Below are 20,121 nucleotides of genomic sequence, written 5' to 3'. Positions count from 1 at the left end.
ATAAGCCGCTCACGTTGCGTCGGCTCGAGGTCATCGGCAATAGAGCGACAAAAAACATCCGGTGGGACTCGGTTAGATGACACATGGGGCGTCAGTGCTGTTACGTTGGCAGTATCGACGTCGTCGGCCATGGGGAAATGCACAATAGCGTCAGCGTCCTCAGACTCGATGGTACCAATAGTCTCGCCACAGTGCAAAGCCAAAGTGTACGAATTTGGGTTAGAAATCAGTATTTCTGCAGCCCCATGGTGAACCGTGAGGAGGGCGAAAGGCAACAATATGGGCTGGCGGCGAATGAAGACGGCAGCGGGTGAAAACATGACCGTCGCTTCGGCAAGCGATGCGCATGAAAGAGGGACAAATACCGCGCTGTGAGGGGGAAGGTCAGTATCTGAAGCTACACAGATCCTGGTAACATCATGAACTTGAAAGTCGTGAGATGGCAAATCGCACAGAACGGAGAACTGAACCTCAGCACGTGCACAGTCAATGACGGCGTGATGGCGCGACAGAAAATCCCAACCGAGAATCACATCGTGGGAGCAACAAGTTAGCACAAAGAAATCAATCGAATACAAAATGTCTCGAATCAGCACCCTGGCAGTGCACATAGCGACTGGCTGAACTTGTTGTGCACTGGCAGTTCTAAGCAATAGTACCGAAGGCATCATGGTCACTTTCCGTAATTTACGGCAAAGTTTCTCACTAATCACGGATACAGCAGCACCTGTATCGACGAGCGCAAGACATTTGACGCCATCAACAGACACTTCAATAACGTTAGCGGGGGAAAAACGAGGACTTGGATGTTCCGACGATGACGCAGTTCGTGCCTCAGGAACTGCGGAAATCAGTTTTCCGCCTCAGTAGTAATGGAACTGGGCCTACGACGCATGGGTGAGAGTGAGCGCCGACGAGGTGAAGGCGAGCGACGAGTATTGTAGAACTGTGACTGCGGTGCTGGTATGTCATCAGCAGCGTAGACTTCCGGTGGTGGTCGCTGAGGCACACGGAATGGTCGGAAGCCGGAGCTGGGTGGTCGCGCGGTGCCCACGAAGGCCGGCAAGCGCCGGCGGCAGAAGCGCGCTACATGTCCCGGTGTACCACAGGCAAAGCATATTGGGCGGTTGTCAGGAGTGCGCCAAGGATTTGTGCCTTGCTGCTGTGCGCTGAAAAAGGGAGCCACCTGCTGGCGAGGCGAAGGCGGATGAGAGAACACCGGCTGGAGAGGCGCTGAAGGCGGAGGAGAGAATCCCGGCAGACGAGGCGCCCGTGCAGCGGCTTCAGCATACGTCAGAGGCGCGGCCACGGGAGCCGGCTGACACGGAGGTGGAAGAGCTTCGGTCACTTGCTCTTGAATTATCTGTCGGATCGCTGGAGCCAAATATTGAGAAGGCTTCTCCGTGGTCGGCAAAATCGAGAGCTGTCGCGCGACCTCCTCGCGCACAAATTCTTTTATTTGCGTCAGCAAAGTTGTGTGGTTGTCGCCAATAACCAATGCTGCTAATGAGTCTTCCGTAGGCGGTGGGCGCCGAGCTAAGATGCGTTGTTTCCGTAGCTCGTCAAAACTTTGGCACAAATTGATAACTTCGGCCACGGTACGCGGATCCTTCGCTAACAACATTTGAAATGCGTCCTCATCAATGCCTTTCATAATGTGTTTTATCTTGTCCTGTTCCGCCATTGACGGATTCACGCGCTTACACAGGTCAATGACATCTTCGATGTAACTTGTGAACGTTTCACCGTGATGTTGCGCGCGCCCCCGTAAGCGTTGTTCTGCGCGAAGCTTGCGCACAGCGGGGCGCCCGAACACTTCTGTGAAACTTGTCTTGAATCTGCTCCACGTTGTGAAATCGTGTTCGTGGTTTCGGAACCAGAGGTTCGCGACGCCGGTTAAGTAAACAGCACGTTGTGCAACTTGGTGACGTCGTCCCACTTGTTATGCTGGCTCACCCTTTCGTAAGATGACAACCAATCCTCCACGTCATGATCATCGGTGCCGCTAAAGATGGCAGGATCACGCTGGCGCAATGCACCGGAAACGATGACCGTCGGAGGCTGTGGTGCATCTTCCTGGGTGGTTTCGTCAGGCATGGTCGCAGCAGTCGGTAGCGTCCGGCTTCGGAGTTCCAGTTTTCCAGGTTACCCCGCACCTCCACCAAATGAAATGGGGTTTATTGCAGCTCGTCGGGGGATCGCAGGTAGCTCTAGTTCACGAGTCCTAGCGCTTCGCATCAACAGCCCGAGCTCGTGTCTCGCGCCGCAGCGGTGGCAGTCCGCACAGTGCCACATGCATATCGCCCACTACAACTACAGTGCCACAGGCATATTACCCACTACAATTCGTTTTTCTTCTATAGGATAAGCGATCACATCACGTTAAAAGTTACATTCTGGATCCTTATTCGCCAAAGCCATGATCTGATTATGAGGCACACTATAGTGGGGGACTCTGGATTAATTTTGATCACCTCCAGTTCTTTAACGCTCACCTAAATTAAAGTACGCCAGCGTTTTCTTTTCTTTCTTTTTTCATTTCGCACGCTTCGAAATGCGCAAACCTTGGACGGGGTCCAGCCCGCGAATACCAGCTCAGTAACGCAATGCCGTAGCCAAGGCAGCAACCGCATCGGGGGCCAAGGAGATTCACGGCACACTCATGGACATGAGCGAGTTTAAACCTCTAAAAAATCAAATATTAGAGTGTTTTAGAATAGGGGCCCCAAAGAGCTTTCCGGGTTTAGCGTTGGGGCACGAAAGAGTGAAGAGTTTTAGAATAGGGCTTTGCGTTCGCGGAGGATAGCGTCTTGCGCTGACAGCGCCATCACGACGTCAACAAAAGCTATTAGAAATAAGTAAATAAAATATACAATTCTACGATAAGAATAGTAATTTTCACTTTCGTGTATTCGCGTTTAATTACAGTTTAGAGGTTATTCTATAAGCAGCAAACAATTAGTTGCGCTTAGTTTCCAGTAACCAACTTTAAGCGCCTTCACCAGTCACGCTAAGTCTTGTTAGGCCTACGAGCCACAAAATCCACAATCGAATTCGGAATGAGCGGCGTCTTATGAAACAATCTTCATAACACACGCTAGTTGAGAGAAAGTGATAACCGCAATCACTTCTAGCTTGCGAACTTCACGCGTTAAGCAGGAGACACACGGTACGATTCGGCGTCCGATCCGACGTGCGGCGCCGCATGCTCCGGCATGCGGCATACGACGATTCGGGGCACACGGTGCGTGCATCCGAAAGATTGAGTGGCGCGTAAGCTCCGCCCAGATCCAGCCCCTCAGCTCGACTTCATAGCCACGTCGAGAAACGCAATATAAACAACTCTGCACAACATTGCTTCTCTTTACGCGAACACTGGCAATAAAATTATGCCCCTGCGAGTGGCAGAACACTTCTCGACGGCGCGTTATCCACTGACGACTCCGCTAACAGCCAGCGATAGGGCCGCTAGGCCTAGCTAGGCAGACGCCGCGGTCGACGGCGCTTACGATCCAACCCGAGCTCGTCGAAGAGCGCTTATGTTTGCCAAAACAATTAACACTGTACACTTAGGTAGCCAGTAACTAAATCAATTGGTCTACTCGACGCAGTCGTTGCGAAGCGCAAACGTGCAAGCGAAGCGAGCAGCCTCGCTCAGACGGCCGGTGTGTGATGTCTGCCCACGAAATGCCCTCGCGTCGCGGCTCCCGATCTCGCCAGTAGCCTAGTGCTAGTGTACTAGGCGCTGCTTTGCATAACAGGCACACGTTCGAGATAATTTTACTGAACTGGTAACTATTTCGTGTCGGAAGCAAACTGCAGCAGGCAAGGAAAAGAAAACAAAAAAAACACTGCGAGAAACCGGCCATCCAGCGCCGCCTCCGTGGAGGGAACGTCACATGCCAGCCGCGCTGTCATTGGCTGCGGCCAGACGACGGTGCGGTTGTCGGACGCGTCGGACGATGAAAATCTGGCCGGCTTGTCGCACGCCGGACGTCCGATCCGGCGCTTCGGCACGGCAAAACACCTCGATTCCGGCTGCCGTTCCGGCGCGTCGGACGCCGGATCGGACGCCGAATCGGAACGTGTGTCTCCCGCTTTACCACGAATTGAACCCAGTTTGGTGCTATAGGTTACAGCCGTCGCTTCGATGGGTGCCGCCATGTTTGTTTACGCAAACCTTTTCGAACTCCCGCTAAATCAGTGAAATAGCATGCCCAACGCAAAACCCTGACGCAGTTTGCGTCTCGCGCATGCGCAGTGGCTTCGACGCTATTTCTTTGGGGTCCCGAACGTTTCTAAAACATTCTATTGTTAACGCGTATCGCTACCGAACGCGGCCGGCGACTGGCAAGCAGCAATTACGAAAGAGAAAAGCTCTCTGAATTCGACGCCCGGTTCTGAAACTAGAACTTCCATATTCGTGCCCATCTCCCAAGCGAAGGCTTGGCAAATCTCGGCAGCCGTTCTATTCGTCGCGAGCATGACACCGCATCACGTAACCCTCGTTTCAGCCTTCGTTCCTCGGCAACGGTAATAAATTCAGCTACGACGTATTCAGTCATCACTAGGTTGTCGATTTTCGTTTGAGTGATGCGAGGTAGTGCTCGTCAAAACTTGAATAAAATGTACCCAAAATAGAAGTACGAGTTAATAAATGGGCAAGTAATGCTCATTCGCGTCGCATTTGTACAGACAAAGGCAAGCAGGTAATACAGAAATATCGGCGCCCGTGCATCGTGATCGCGTTAGCGGGATGGTGGCGCCATCTGGCGTTGGTAGCCGTCAACCTTGGCAGCAGTCTGCATGGCCGCCCGCGGCAAACAAGAGAGACTTGCTTTGTCAAATTGAGTCATCAGAATTAGGTCACCAACTTTGTCAATCATACATGAGGAGCAGAAAAATTCAATTCGGAATGCTGCAGTGCGTTGCGCGACACGGCGAAGGAATTTTAACTTGCCGTCTTTTGTTCAAACATACTCGAAATAGTGTGTCTTCCTCGAAAGAATGACGAGCAGCGGGGAAATCTAGTTAGCCGCACGATCATATTTCACCGATCTTTTATCGGCTCCTGCTTGCGTTCTGTTTGTTATGTGCGATCCATCAATCGCTTGCTATTGCTTTGCAATGAATGTATTCGAACGCGGCCCCATGTGTATCTCTCGCTTTTGTGTACGTTTTCTTTTAGGTTTTAAATGTGCTACAAAATGTTACATGTTACCTTTCTCAATTCAAATATCTGAAACACTTCCCCGTACCATACCCAGCAGCGTCCATTCATAGCTGGCTGGTGTTTATCAAAATAAATCAGGACATTCTAGAGAAAAAATGCGAACTTGGCAGGACAGCTTGATGCCAATATCATGAAATAATCTTGAGGATTCGTTGACGCTGGACACGCTTTGCGAAAGGCTAAGGAGCAAATAACAGTGGATCGACGGGGACGGGGGGCATTTTCACGGCACTTGTAATTGGACGCACTTTTGAAAATATAGAGTTTTAGAATAGGGGCCCCAAAGAAATAGCGTCGAAGCCACTGCTCATGCGCGAGACGTAAACTGCGTTTGGGTTTTGCGTTGGGAACGCTATTTCACCGATTTAGCGGGAGCCCAAATAGCGGCCCCAAAAGCGTTGCGTCAGCAAACATGGCGGCACCCATCGAAGCAACAGCTCTAACCTAGCAGCAGACTGCCTTCGATTCGTGGTAACGCGTGAAGTTCGCAAGCTAGGAGAAGTGACTGCGGTTATCGGTTTCTCTCAACTAGCGTGTGTTATGAAGATTGATTCATTACACGCCGCTGATCCCGATTTCGATTGTGGATTTTATGGTTCGTAGGCCCAACGCTGCTAAGCTTGGCTGGTGAAGGCACGTAAAGTTGGTTTGCTCAAAACTAAGCGCAACTAATTCTATTACTGCTTACAGAATAACCTCTAAATTGTAATTAAACGCGAATACACGCAAGTCAAAATTAGTATTCCTATCGTAAAATGGTATATTTTACTTAATTATTTGTAATAGCTTTTCTTTGACGCCGTAGTGACGGTGTCAGCGCAAGACGCTATCCGCATACGCAAAGCCCTATTCTAAAGCTCTTCGCTCCTGCGTGCCCCAGCGCTAACACCCGCAAAGCTCTTTGGGGGTCCCAAACCATTGGGGCCCCTATTCTAAAACTCGCTAATATTGTTGCGAGTACCGGGGAGCGTTTATTTGAGTCGCGAAGCCGAGCTGCCCACCGGCAAGACACGTTCCCGTTTTTTTTTTTTCCCGCCATCGTCGTCTCCCTCACTTCCACAAGTGGCCGTACGTTTCACGCATGTATCCAACAGTATGTACAATCCCTAACTACAGTCAACGAGCGATGTGTCACATCGCGGAAGCGGCTGCGCGGATTAGGGAAATGTTATGCAATCGTTCATACGGCGGGCAACGCCGAGAAACTCGTTTGCGGACGAGGCTAAGCTTCACCCGTTCGCGTTAAAAAAAAATAAAGTATTCACGTGTGAGGTACGTTATGATGAGCGTTGAAAATGGATCGGCGGTCACTTAAAGAGTGGCGGTATAATCGCTTTTCGTAATGGGCGTTTACTTAATTGGAACGTCAACGGTCCATGCGAAAATACGCGTGTGGAAGTGCTACACGAGAGAAAAGGTGTTCGAAACAGTTACGCTCTCTCTCTCTCTCTCTCTCTCTCTCTCGCTCTCTCTTTCTCTCTCGTGCTACTGCGACGACTGTCCGTTGCGTAAGAAAATTGTTTCGAAATGGTTGCTCCAGAAGAGGGGTGGGAGATAGGGGGGATGGCTTGAAAGGATAACGTCGGTTCACCACGTTCGTTTGATGTTCCACGGAGCGGCAAGGGGCGAGATCAATTGTAAGTGCGGGAGCTCCAGCTTTTTCGTTAAGACGGGGGCCTCGAAGGGTTACACGTAGCACGCTTAAAGTCACGTGTGTGGGCTGGATTGAAAATGAATTTAGTCAGAGGATTAAACTCACGGAGGCGTCGAGCCTAGGTGGGTTTTATTGCGTAAGCGCGGATGTGGGCCGAAGGGCACGAAGCGGTGACTCACGGGTAATGAGAATCGTTATTGAAAGAACCACACTTGTTGACATGAAAGCGGGTATTCTTGATGCTGGTAGCCGACACTCGAGCTTTGAGCTTCTAACTTCCTCAACTTGTAGTTGTTGGTAGGGCTTGTAAGTACTGGCGAAAAACAAGAAAGCAACAATGGCACCGAAATGAAGAACCCATTAAGTCGTCGCATACCGTCTTTAAAATCATTTTATGCACGACTATAGTTAGACACCCACATATATTTGTTTTTGTTTTTTCTAGAGAAGATGAGATCGCAAAGCGTGTGTTTTTTTTTTTTTACTTCTTGTGGACGACTGATTGTCATAATGGAAATAACATTGTAAACACTGCTTATTTTTCTTGAATTAGATACAACTGTTACTAATTTGCTGTTCTTGTGTGCCTCGACCCTTGGGCACAATGGCGGGAAGGTTAGCTCTTTGCGTTCACGATTTTTTATAGAGTCAAGGCGACTTAAACTATAAATTGTAATACCCTGAATTTCTTTTTCTATGAAGTTCAGTTCCATTTGTTTTATTTTTAACATTTTTTCCATATTTTCTATCACTAACGTAAACTCATTCTCTGAGATCTATTTCTTTTGATTTTTAGCTGTTCTCAACCTTTGTTTGATTTCTTTCACATTTGTTTTTTTTTTTTATTGACTGGAAATTAAAGGAGAGGTTGTCGCTTTTATACAGACGCCGGCTACTCCTCTAGGCAGGAAACGCAAAACTAAAATCACAAGAAGGGTGAGAAAAGTACAGGAAACAGCCAAATATTACGAAAATTTGCTAAGTTGTGCACGCGAGCAAGCGAAGGCACAGAAAAGAGTAAAAAGGAACACTAAAACATGCACACAGTTCTTAAACAGGTGAAAGTGCACCCCGTTTTCGGTCAGCCCTTCCGAGTGGGTACGTACCACCAACTCCAACGTTCTACGTATACGCCTCTCTCTCTCTCTTCTCTCTCTCTCTCTCCACATCGTAGGTGCAGGCTAACGCTCTGACCTGCATCGAAAAGATCATCGACAAGCTCGAGAAGACGGACATCTTGGATGAAGTCCTGCCCATGTTGGGAAAGGCCAAGCTCCAGGACCCGGCCATACTCATGCCGGTCGTCCGTAAGTATGCACACGCGCACTCCGTCAGCAAGACAGTTCGAATCCCGTTTCTGTTAACACCTCGACGGGGATGTATACTCTGCAGAGCGTGGTGGTAGGAACGTAGTTAGCTTGTTCGAAGCCTCCGGATTTAGAGACCAATCCTATTTCCCCATTTTACTACTCACTAACGCAGACCTCGTTAAGCTCAAAGGTTTAACGAGATCTGCGTTAGTTAGTAGTAAAATGGGGAAATAGGATTGGTTCCTTGAAGTTACGGAAGACGCAGAATGAAAGTAATGTTAGAGTTGAGAGCAAAGGAATGCACCAAGATTCGATGGTTTGCCAACCCAAACGCGGACCTTAAGGGCTCAAAATAGTGGCAACAGAATGGTCATAGTAACGAAGTTAGGGGTATTAGACGCCACCCCGATTTGAAGAAGATGCTCATAAACAAAATCTAGTAATTTAGTTTATGACGAGAAGAGAGCCGCATAGGTACCATAGCAGCGCTGACTCTTTGGAATAGCTTCTACTGACTGACTCGTGTGAAGCGCTGGACTCCTTTTTTTTCTCCACAAAATTGACGATAGTGACGGCTGGGACAGGATCGCACCCAAAATTTGGTGCAAACTGGCACTGCGCCGTTTCATCCAAGGCCAGCCGCGTTGGCTTATTTTGCTCCACCATGTCAGTAGGTGTGCCGTCTTCAGTGGCGCAGCCAGGAATTTCTTTCCCGTGCACTGTAAAATAATTTACACCCTAAATAGTGAAAAAGGGTGTAAATGTGTCTATAACTCACACCCTTAAGGTGTTATGTATATAACGGACACCGTAAGGGTGTGAGTTATAGACACATTTACACCCTTTTTCACTTTTAGGGTATAAATTATTTTACAGCGTGGGAGGGCATGCACTTGACTCGGAACGAGAAGAAGGTGCTTTCGTGATTGTATTGCGCTTAGCGCTACACTGACGGACATAAGGAACAAGATGTGGACGTACGTGGCGCAAACTACCAGCTTGTTTAATAGTGATAAAGAACACGCTTATATACAAGGAGATGTGGCGTTTAGAAAGAAGGGTGATATAGAAAGATATGACAAGGTAAAGACACGCGATGATGCTTTGGGCTGGAAAAACATCGTTCACTTGCACCCATTGGCCTTGGCAAACTCAGCTTCGATAAGCATGGTGGATGGAGTGCTTACGCACTTCTTTTTTTATTTTGCTGTCGCAAATGTCTCCCATATTTCTCGCTCCGTTTCTGTTTTCGATGCGCAGACTACCAAACAAACTGGTAGTTTGCGTCACGTACGTACGCGTCTTGTTCGTTATGTTCGTCAGTGTAACACTAAACGCAATGCAATCATGAACGTCCACCAACTAGCGCCGTTCATTGCTTTACTAAAAGAGGGTGCTTGGCCGCCTTCTATCTAACAAATAAATTTCGGGGGGACGGGAGTCCGTGCGCCTGGTGTGCCGAGTTGCGCATGAAAATCGTAGACAAAGACATTTGTCTGGAGGTAATTTTTGGCCGGGAAGGTGCTGCACTGTTGTACAGCTGACAGCCTCGCTCAACCTGATGTCCGCCTCTGTGCACAGTGATTGAGTCTGTGTGGTGGGCCTGCTGTGTGCGCAGGGATCTACAAGCACATGCTGAGCGACAAACGATACGGACTAACGGTCAACCTTCTCGCCACCAAAGTGATGCCAGCCCTGATACCCGTCGTAGTCAGCCCAGCCCTGAAGCTCGATCAGGTCAGAAGCAACACCACTCTTTGGTACTTCCAGCTGATTAGCTATTGAGAACCGTTGAAGCTGGACTTACGAGTACTGACTGCGGTACCACGGCTAGCTCTTTGTATGTTATTGAGGTTTGCCGAAGCGAGCCGCCTGGACTTAGAGAAAAGGACACATTCTAAATTTCAAAAAGACTTGTGCCCGTTTCTGCTATTTGCCTTGCTTTGTCGCCAATACTTGCTCAGAACGCAGTGATGCCTTCGTTCATGATTATGGTCATGTCATGTAAACTTATTTTAGCTACCTTTGGCTAGAGACTTACCAGGCCAAGGTACTCTATTCCTCAAACGCTGTACGCAGGGGGTTGCCTTTCCAGAGCCGAATAGTACTACGCAATTTAACAGTTCCGAATCAAAAGTTGTACATAAAGATGAAGCAGAATCAAAAGGCTCCTGATGGTATTTTGTTTTTAGTAATGCGTACGCTGTTAGTAGCAGTATCGCGTGCAGCTATTTATACTAACAGACGCCGATTTTTGTTCACACTCACCTGCACTCGTTGACGATGGCTCAAGAGATGTTAGTTGAGTTTGCATCCGGACCAACTCACGTTTACAGGCACACACGTTCGTTCTAGCGTCAAGTAGCATTCGTGAGCACTTGCCTGCCTGCCAAGTCTTTTTCACCAAGCACTTACGGGCAAGATCCAGTTAAGAACCACACCCAATCTCTGTTACCTGCATCGACTCGCTTTCGAATTCTTCCCTACTGAAAGAGACGGGATGTGTGACTCGCTTCAACACAACGCTGTTGGACACGCTTGCTATTCTTACGTGCTCGCCTGATGTTAAAACTAAAGATTGGCTTCTTTTTCTGATTTTCAGTTTACGAGTCTTATAGAGTTACTCCAAGAAATGCTCGAACACGTCTCCAAAAGCCAGCGAAACAAGCTCAAGTTGGAAAAGCTGTCGATACCTTCGACGGACATGTGAGTATGCATACTCACGAATTTTCTCACTGCTTTCTTATATTAGGTATTCGAAGTTGGCAACAGTGAATGGTATTATCCGGACATTGTTCTGATGACTACGTACGGGAACGCAAACAATTTCGTCAGGCCGGCGCTGTGTAGCTTTTGCAGCTGACATGATCTGATGACTTCGTTCAAGCTGATAGTGAGTGAGCATATTAATGCCAGGCATTCCGTTGGGTGTGAAGTTAAATCTAATGTCTTTTTTCTTTATGTTGCGAGAAAAAAAAGAAGCACAAACGAGTGGCCCATAATAAGGCCCTTGTATTTCAAACTTTCCAACGGACCTTTTCTACATCTACTTAAGTTAGCGGCCCTGCAGAGATCCGCTGACACTCTGAAACTCTCATCCACTGGTTTCGTACCTATCGCAAGCGCACAGCGCTCAGGATAAAACGTACTGTGGCTGTCAATGCACCTGTGGTCATTATTTTTTTTTCTATGTGTACTACACTGGGATATTTACGTATTTCCGTTGTGGCCATATTCCTTAAAGATAAGGTTGTACGCTCCTAAGCTCGAAGGCGTGTGACCGAATCCTGACCGCGGCGGCTGCATTTCGATGGGGGCGAAATGCAAGAACACCCCTGTGCCGTGAACTGGAGGCACGGCAAACAACCTCGTATGATCGAGATTATTCCGGGGTCCCCCAACTACGGCGTGCCTCGTAATCACAGCGTGGTTATGGCACGCAAGATACCAAAATTTAATTTAAACTTAAGATGAGGTTGACGCTCTGGTTTCCGTCAGCTGGCTCCCGCTACAACGCTACCAATTATGCGCGAGACACGCAGAAATAACTCCGACTTGAAAGCTCAGAGGCTCCCCGAGGTGAGATAGGATTCACCTTTTCGCTTTTGACAGCTGAACGACTGAAAACACCTGCCCACCGACGCTGTGCGCCACACTAGTCTTGATCACTTGAAGAAACTATTATTGTGTGTTATACCCCACTGCTAATGTTATGCCACAATACGGGGAGAATCGAGGTGTAATAAAGACAGGGGAAATGCGAAAGTGGGTATGTGGACCCGAGTTTTGGGGATCTGTGGAACTTTGCGGGGTAGCGAACTCACAGCGATGTGAAGAGCGTGGCAGTTTGGGTGAGTTGGCATGTCATGACTTCTTCAGACTTGTAGCGCCGCTCAGAAAGAGCAAAAAAGGAGGCTGGGTCACTCTGTTCTCCGTTCCCTTTCATTACCCCTTCCACCCTCTTTTTCGCTCTTTCTGAGCTGCGCTACAAGCCCAAAGAAGTCACAGCGATGTGGAAAAAGGTCCACGAACTGTTTCAGTGCACTTGCCTCAAATATCAGTGATCTTACACGCTTTGTTAGCAACTGTTCTTGATCGAGTCACTCGCTCTTGAACTTTGTAACAGCTGCAGTGTGAAGGTAGAGAGAGAGGGAGAGAGAGATAGAGAGAGGTGAGGAGGTGCTGCAACGCCGTTGTTTTTTCCCAAACAACAGCGCAACGACGCCGGACGAGGCGCAACAACAACGGGTCGTGAGTCCGCCGGATAGGTGTGTACCGATAAGCAGCGCGGAAGCCCGCAGAGTCCAGTAGATGGCTTTGCCATGCCCAGCCCGAACCCCTTACGCTCGCTTTTGTAGCCTGAACGCGCCCTCCCCACGAAAGCGCTTTTTCCCATACGCGGCTACGTGGGCTGCCGGACGTTTGCGGTAGAACGCTTCTCTCTTGCATCGATCCGCACTGGCGTGCCCTAGGACCGGGCCACACATCGGCATACTAGCACGTGATGCCAGTTTTGCCCTCGATTGCGAGAGTGGTGTGTGCGCGTTTTTTTTTTATTTTACTTGCGATAGCAAGCTTATCAGAGTGTTTGCTTATACCTCTGATTATCACTCATATCCCTCATATTTAACTAATATTGCTTGTTGAATGTATTTTCTTTTTTCTTGTATTGTCGAGCTTTTCTCATTTTGTTAAGGGTAGGAGTGCGGCACGGGAAATGTGAAATCACGAAGTGGGATTCTCAAGAGCGAAAGCTTGACGAGCTTTGATTTTCAGAATCGTTGTCGTGGTAGCAGGCTTGAAGTAATTGTGATTCTTAAGTCATTGAGGTCATCCATGACAGTCGCGTACACTGCACTGCCATCACATTGACTAGGTCATGGAAGACCAGAAAGAGGGTGAGCGAAGCAGGGAGATTGTACCTCGATATCCACTTTCCATTTAGCATTAGCAAAATGGTACACCCATTCGTGATATCGAGGTTTCACAAATTTAGTTTCATTTAGAAAGTTCTGTTCATAATTGGGAACACAATGAAGCTTCCTTTTTTTTGTCTATCACTGAGTTTTCGCTTCCAACCCCGTATCCGTTTATTGACAGAGGCTTTGTGCGATATGTGCTGTGATAAAACAAAAAACAATCCTTCCTGTTTATGAAACAGAAGCCCGAATAATACTGCTCTCGCAATCGGTATCAAAACTCGCACGCCGTGTTTACTTTCTCCTCGTTCGTGAGAAGATAAAGCAGCATCGAAAGTTTTCGTCACAGATTCCAAGTGACGCCTATCACGTTTGCATGACACCCTTTGCACTTTATTGCAGACAAGGCGACTGGCAAGTAGTAGATGAATGACAGCCGCTGTTCTTTTTTTATTTGTGCTTCTAACTGCAGTTTTGGTCAGAATGCAGTTGTCAGTGTCTGGTGCGTCGTAAGAAAACAAGATTTGGGTCACGCTTCTGTCGTGCTCCACAAATGAAAAGTCAGTCGTAAAAGACAAAACAGGTGGCCGCTATGCTCTCAAATGAAATCGAATCAGGACACGTTCCTAAAGAACGCAGGTAACAGATGCTGATCGACATCAGGAGAAAAAAAAATTGAAATGGTCAGCATTGACCATGTAATAATGGAAGCTAGTCATTTGCCCCTCTGGAGGTTTCGATACCTAACGTGAACAATATTAGCCTAGATCTTCGCTATTCGTGTTTAATTGTTGGCAGTTGGTGCAACTTGCTTGCTCATATGAGCGGTCCTGTATAGGTTATGTATTTCTTGAGGATTTCAGATCTTGTTGAGTTGTGCGGAGCCGAGGCATGAACGCGGCACCGTAGCCCAGACACACCGTAGGTAGAGTCCTCCACGTCTAGACCCACAGCACGGCACGACATAGCACAGATCCGGTAATGCATTGCACGTAGACCCCCTGATTCCTGACAAGCGCTTAAAGAAATCACGTCACACGATCCACCTGCATTGTCATTACATTGCACTGTGACAGGATTCACGTTCTGGCGACACGTTAGCAGTGACAACGTTCACTTTGCGTCGTGGCAATCGAAGCCGTGCACTGCGGGTCAAAGTGTTGGCGAGGAACGGAGAGAATACACCTTAAGACGAGTTCTTATTCCGGATTGAGCTTCCGTTAAAAAAAAAAAAAAAATACCCGCAGCTACGTTTTCAGTAAGAGGCGTCTTCTCTGCTCAAATGACTGAGCGCAAAGTTGTTTTGGGGTTGGTTGCTTTTAGCATGGCCATGTTAGACCCGCTTGCATTTTGGTGCCATCTTGGCGAAGAGACGAAAGCATCCGCAAAGCTCCCACGCTATGGGCTGATTTCATAGACTTGCACGTGCTTCTGTGGCCGCAATAGATATGCGCACTATGTTTGCATCTTGGTGCATATTTGCTTAGCCAATAGCGCGCTTGCTTCCGGCTGCAGTTCTTAAGAACTCTCATTGCTTCCTAAGCGAAAGCGCTTTTCTTTCAGAGTCTGTACGCTCCTGCGTTTCAAATACAGGTGGTGAACGTAAGAAAAAAAAAACATTTAGAGATATTTTTCGTAAGCACGCCTATCGACGACAATGGTACTTAAGGCACTAAGCGTTTTCAGATCCATGCTTCCGGTTAACTACATAAATATTAGAAAAGTAGTCAAAAAGATTCTGATGTGTATCACCATTCGACGTTTCAAATTGCGAAATTTGAGAATTAGGCCCACAATTTTTCCTAATTCTGAAAATTTCAGTTCGCTTTCTGACACTGCATAATGATGTATGTGTAACACAACAATAATTTTTCGCAAGCATGGTTTAACAGTTAGAAGGTGATAATAACTGCAAATATGGAGGCAACAAACACTCTGCAGGTAAAACACATATTGTATTTACTGTCCCCGCAAAATATAACTGTTCATATTGCACTTCATTCTACTATGCCGCCATGAGTATGCATCAGTTGTACAAGCTTGTACGATACGCCGTTGACTTTACAGCGAGAAGTAACACTTGCGAGCAGGTAGGGTGAAATATTTTCGCCCATTGACATACCGTGACTTCAGAAGAGCAGTTTGACGGGCCAGTTCCTTCATGAATACTCTACGAAATGACTGCGCGAATGCGAATAAAAAGACGCCAAACAAAAAGATACATAGAAGCGACGCAACCGCAGTTGTTTCGATGCGCCTTCTGCAGTTATAAGTTATACTGTGGGGAGAGAAAAATCCATTGAGCCTTCTTTAAATACAGCATCTCTGTAAACAACGTGAAGGTTTAAAAGTAATACTTGAGGGAAAATATGGCGCCAACATCTATCTGAGCTTCCCTAATGGCTCTGTGCCACCTCATGAATGCCAAGATATGGGTAGTCGAGACTTTTTCCCGAACGTGGCTTGGCCCAAAAACATTGCCATAGCTGCTCAGGTAAAACGTTCTTAAAACGAAACCTTCAGAAAAGGTTTCACTCAGCTTTACTGCGCCTTTCATTGATGTTTATTCACAAGATATACGGCACGAGCAAGTGATAAAAACAAAAAACAAACGCCTTAAACTGCCGCACTGTGAGCACAGACCTTTTTCGCCTGTCCTCCAGCTATAGCGGGTCCGATTGTACATTTAACGTTTCAGATAATTTTATGTGAAAGCACAAGTGCACACGATTGAATAAAAAAAACAATTTTGTTCAGTATTGAATAAAGCGCCTCTTCACAAGTTATTTCTGCAGAGAATGAACCCTTGTGACAAACGAACCGGCGCTCTAGCCAGGTGCGTCTGCGAGCGGTCCTCGTTCTCCGAGAACAATGTCAAACCTACAACCCACCACATCACTGTATTCCCACGAGCACAACAGCGGCGTCGTGAATTCTTTTCGGTGAGGCCTAACTAGTACATTGACCCAGAGGAAGAACAAGACACACATACAATGCTGTGTGTGTGCGTGTGTGTCTTGTTTTTCCTGTGTGGTCATGTGCTAGTTCCACTATACCGAAAGGCCTTCATGACGATGCATCAACAAGCTCAAATTTCAACACTGATTGGCAACAACAGTGTCGCAGCGCCAGTTGGCCCTTTAGGCAATATTGTAAGAAGCTCTACGGTAGAGAAATAACCTCCCCCCCCCCCCTTCCTCCCCATCGCTTGAAAGTTACGCGCCGCTGTAGCTGGCCTATACAACACAATGAGCAGATACACGCTCAGCGCACCTTGAAAAGGCCGCCCTGCCGAGTGTGACCCGTGTGACAGAACCGTGCCGCGCGACCCGCCCACAGGCTGCCCGTGCAGACGCCCTACAACATGGAGCAGCCTACAGGATACCCACACCGCCCACCTTCACTCCGCCTCGAGTCCCGACGAACGTCCATCAGCATGGACGACGTCGTCCGCAGGACCTGCAGTTCAGGTGGGTCCCTCGTCACGTGAACCCAATCGCATTCCGTATCTCCTCTCTTCCTGTTCCAGGGAAAACGCGGGGAAGGCGGGAGATGGAAATTCAAGACGACGAGCAAAACGAGAACAAGGTGAAAGCAGGAGCCAACGTTTCGACAAGTGGACTTGAGTTCTTCAAGGCGTCTTGAAGAAGACAAGTCCACTTGTCGAAACGTTGGCACCTGCTTTCACCTTGTTCTGGTTTTGCTCGTCGTCTTTCTGTTCCAGCGAGTCCTGTTGAGAATCATTACGTTTTGCAGGAAGCATTCGACGCCCTGCTTTCAACGTCCAAAAAAAAAGAAAAACTATGAAGATGAGCGATTCTCCGAAAGGTGTCAGCGATGCAAGTTACATAATTTGTCGACTTTGTGCCTCGGATAAATAGGGCTGCCCATCGCATTTCACATACGCTCGTGCGTCGCATTCACGACGAAGTTAGGCATCTGTGCTTTATCTTTGGGGCCTGCTGCTTAATGCGCATAACCTCACTTCGACGGCACAAGAAAAAATGGTCTTCAAATAATTTGTGGCCATGTTTCACACCGTTAGGGGTGTTAATGAATATATATATATATATATATATATATATATATATATATATATATATATATATATATATGAAAAACCAGATGCAGCTTACAACTTAAGCTGTTGTCATTTCACGAGAAAAACCTTCAATATCATTGCCAGAAACTTCAATGAGAATATTTTCTCTATTTTCTCCGTCCTTTATTGTTTGCCATTCAAGGGGGCTAGTTGGAACTTGGACAAATGCATGTGTCAGCGCGTAATGGAAAATGAAAATCGGTGCAGAGGCAAAAAGGACGACAGAAAACATACGCGCTGTAACGTGTATTTGTTTATTCAGGTACACCTAATACAAAATTCTCGCTTCATTAGATAATTTGGGTCAGAATGAAATGTGCAGAAAGTTGCGTCAACCAGGAAGCCGAGTACACGGCCGCACTCAAATTTGACGCAGAGGAAGGATATTCTGATGCATGCAGGTTATCAGCACGTTTGAAAGTATTCATTCGGTAAGCTTTTCGTTTGTAAGCCGTGTTTGCCGTTGACCTGTCACCTCAGCTAATGAGGCGGCTAACATCACGTTTGGTTGGAACTTGCACTTGTGAACAGCTCTAGCATAAAGAAACAGTTATCGAGCGAAGGATAACTGAAAGGCTGGGAGGTTAACCGAGACTTGGCCCGGTTGAAGTAGTTTCTTTTTTTTTTTTTTTTTTGCGAATATGGGCCTAGAAGTGCCCGTCGTATGCTGCGACGTGAAATAAAAGAAAAAAAAATGTAAAGTTGCTGCAACTTGACAGTGACGCCATCTGTCCCTGCTACATCAGAACACGATGCTCGCCATGTTTCGCCCTAACCATGACAGGCGGCGCCACCACTCGCTTCCTTATTCCACGCTGCACCAACTTCTTTCATTTATCCAGAACGAAGCGCTCTATTAAGCTTTGCAAACCACTGGCGGATTCGTGACAGTATCGAGCTTCTAGAGAACCTGTCTGAATGGCATGACTCAGTCATCATCCTCCCCCCTCCCCATCCCGTGCCCCTCCTCCCCTCGCAGCTTCGTCGTCGCCAGACTCGAACCTGCTGCGTGTTCAGGCCACGCTCCCAGGGCGGAGGCACTCGGACAACACGATCCAGCCCCCGAGGATCCTGGTGGCCCCCTGTTCGCCCGAGGGCACCGTCAGCTATACCCCGGGGGGCCTCCCCGTTCGCAGGCATTCCAGTGTCGGGACGCAGGACTCGCGTTTTTCGGGATTCTTCAGTTCGCCCAAGATGGTAGGCTCACTTCGCCCACTACCTTGCGTTCCAGTGGGAAACGGAAGACGTTAAAATGACGGGGCTACGAGTTGGTTCACGATGACAAATGTACGTTACACGAACAGTGCAGCTCAGTATTAGAGGGAACACCAGTAGTCCAACGCCGATTAGATATCTCAGTTCGCATTAAATCTTGTAAAAAACAGATTTTTTAGCAGTGAATACTAGTTTAGCGTTCCGCATCATCAACGGTTTCGTCTAATCTAGCTGGTTCACGATTACTGCTGCGTACAGCCAAAATTTGCAAGCAGATCAGCCATGCGCCGTGTTGCCTCCCTCGTGTCCGATTTGTAAATTTAGGTTTCGTGCTACATTTCACGTCAGCCAGTTCTTCCGCGTACCTGAAAGGTTGAAGTTCATTCGTATGCAGCTGTTGTCTTTAGCAATGTACCGCATTGTACATAGGGGGCTGACCAGCATCTGAATATTTTATTCAAAATGGGAACGTTTCATCAGAGTAACGCACAATACAAGGGCACTGATTCGTCGGCGCTGAACATCAGAGACATGTGTATTAGAAACGTGGCTTGAAAGAGGGAATATTTGTACACGCTGATTTCGGCGTGGAGGTTTGGGCATGTGTTCACACGCAGCCCCACGGTCAAAGCACCGCGCATAGGTGACGCAAGAAGCGGATTTTTTCTCCTTGGCGGATACCGGCAGTGTCCTGTGGTTGCTGACTTCGCTGTAGGATCAGACACCATCTGCTAGGTGTAAATGTGCTGGAGAATTTCTTTCGTAAATATACACGGCTAAGGACCGCTGAGTAGGAGCTTTAAAGTGGAACGATACAACAGTGATTGTCAGCAGCCTTTCAGTGTACCTGTATATAAAAGAAATCGAATATATTCGCTAGCTATGTAACGGGCTCTATATATTAATGGGAAAGTTAATTCTTGAATAAAGCGCCATGAATGGCCTATAAATGTTGGAGCTCCAGAAGGAAATCTCAGAAAGCATTAACAAGCCCACGCTACCCGGTAGCGGGTTTATTAAGGATTTATCAGTGCTGATGCATGTGCTTCCGTCCTTAAGATTTTCTGTAAATTGAAACTTACCTCTTGGGGACCGGAACTATTTATCTGCATTGCGGAAAAGCCAATGGATGGGCACCCGCTCAAACATGTCTGTGGGAGCAGAAAACACACACACACACATATGATGATGTTGATGATTCAGAGTCGAAAGCTGTACAGTCGGGACTACTTGTCCCAGGTATACGCAGTTGCGCGTAACAGTTATTAGCCCTTGGCGTGGAAATTTCATCACCATCATCATCATCATCAGCCAGTTTTATGTCCACTCCAGGACGAAGGCCTCTCCCTGCGATCTCCAATTACGCCACTGCCACAAATACTGTTAAACTTGGAGACGGAACACCGCAATAAAGTTGTGCTTTTTACTCGTTCGCTTTAGAATTTATGCTAATAGGGCCTGTGTGCTACCCACACGTGGCTCGTCTTAAAGTCCTAAAACGCGTGCCTGACCCTCCGGCACAGGCGAGCCCCAACCTGGGCGTGGACTTCTTCAGCTCGAGCAGAGCCAACGTAAGGCGGTACTCCGCTGCTGCAGTATGCGGCGCTGCAGGACTGCCCAACGCCGCCAACCAGGCATCCAGTTTCCTGCAGCAGATTGGCTCTGGAGTTGTACGTACTTTCCCCCCA

The 20,121-nt window shown here is 47.8% G+C and overlaps 1 protein-coding gene across 3 annotated transcripts in view; it reads left to right on the top strand.

The window, feature by feature from the left end:
- The window catches only part of bma (SCY1-like protein bma), a 426,844-nt gene that overhangs the window by 383,890 nt on the left and 22,833 nt on the right, over nucleotides 1-20,121 (top strand). For 2 of the 3 annotated variants that reach the window (XM_072284464.1, XM_050175166.3), the window contains exons 16-22: nucleotides 8,062-8,194; nucleotides 9,816-9,934; nucleotides 10,800-10,903; nucleotides 12,412-12,465; nucleotides 16,456-16,586; nucleotides 18,198-18,415; nucleotides 19,957-20,103. In XM_072284464.1, coding sequence (XP_072140565.1) covers nucleotides 8,062-8,194; nucleotides 9,816-9,934; nucleotides 10,800-10,903; nucleotides 12,412-12,465; nucleotides 16,456-16,586; nucleotides 18,198-18,415; nucleotides 19,957-20,103 — 906 coding nt within the window. The remainder of the gene's footprint in view (nucleotides 1-8,061; nucleotides 8,195-9,815; nucleotides 9,935-10,799; nucleotides 10,904-12,411; nucleotides 12,466-16,455; nucleotides 16,587-18,197; nucleotides 18,416-19,956; nucleotides 20,104-20,121) is intronic. The other variant, XM_072284465.1, reaches the window with a different exon arrangement.

The sequence above is a fragment of the Dermacentor andersoni genome, chromosome 9 (assembly GCF_023375885.2).
Source record: "Dermacentor andersoni chromosome 9, qqDerAnde1_hic_scaffold, whole genome shotgun sequence".
NCBI lineage: Eukaryota > Metazoa > Arthropoda > Arachnida > Ixodida > Ixodidae > Dermacentor > Dermacentor andersoni.
Note: the sequence above shows the minus strand (reverse complement) of the source record. Positions and strands in the feature narration are given on the sequence as shown.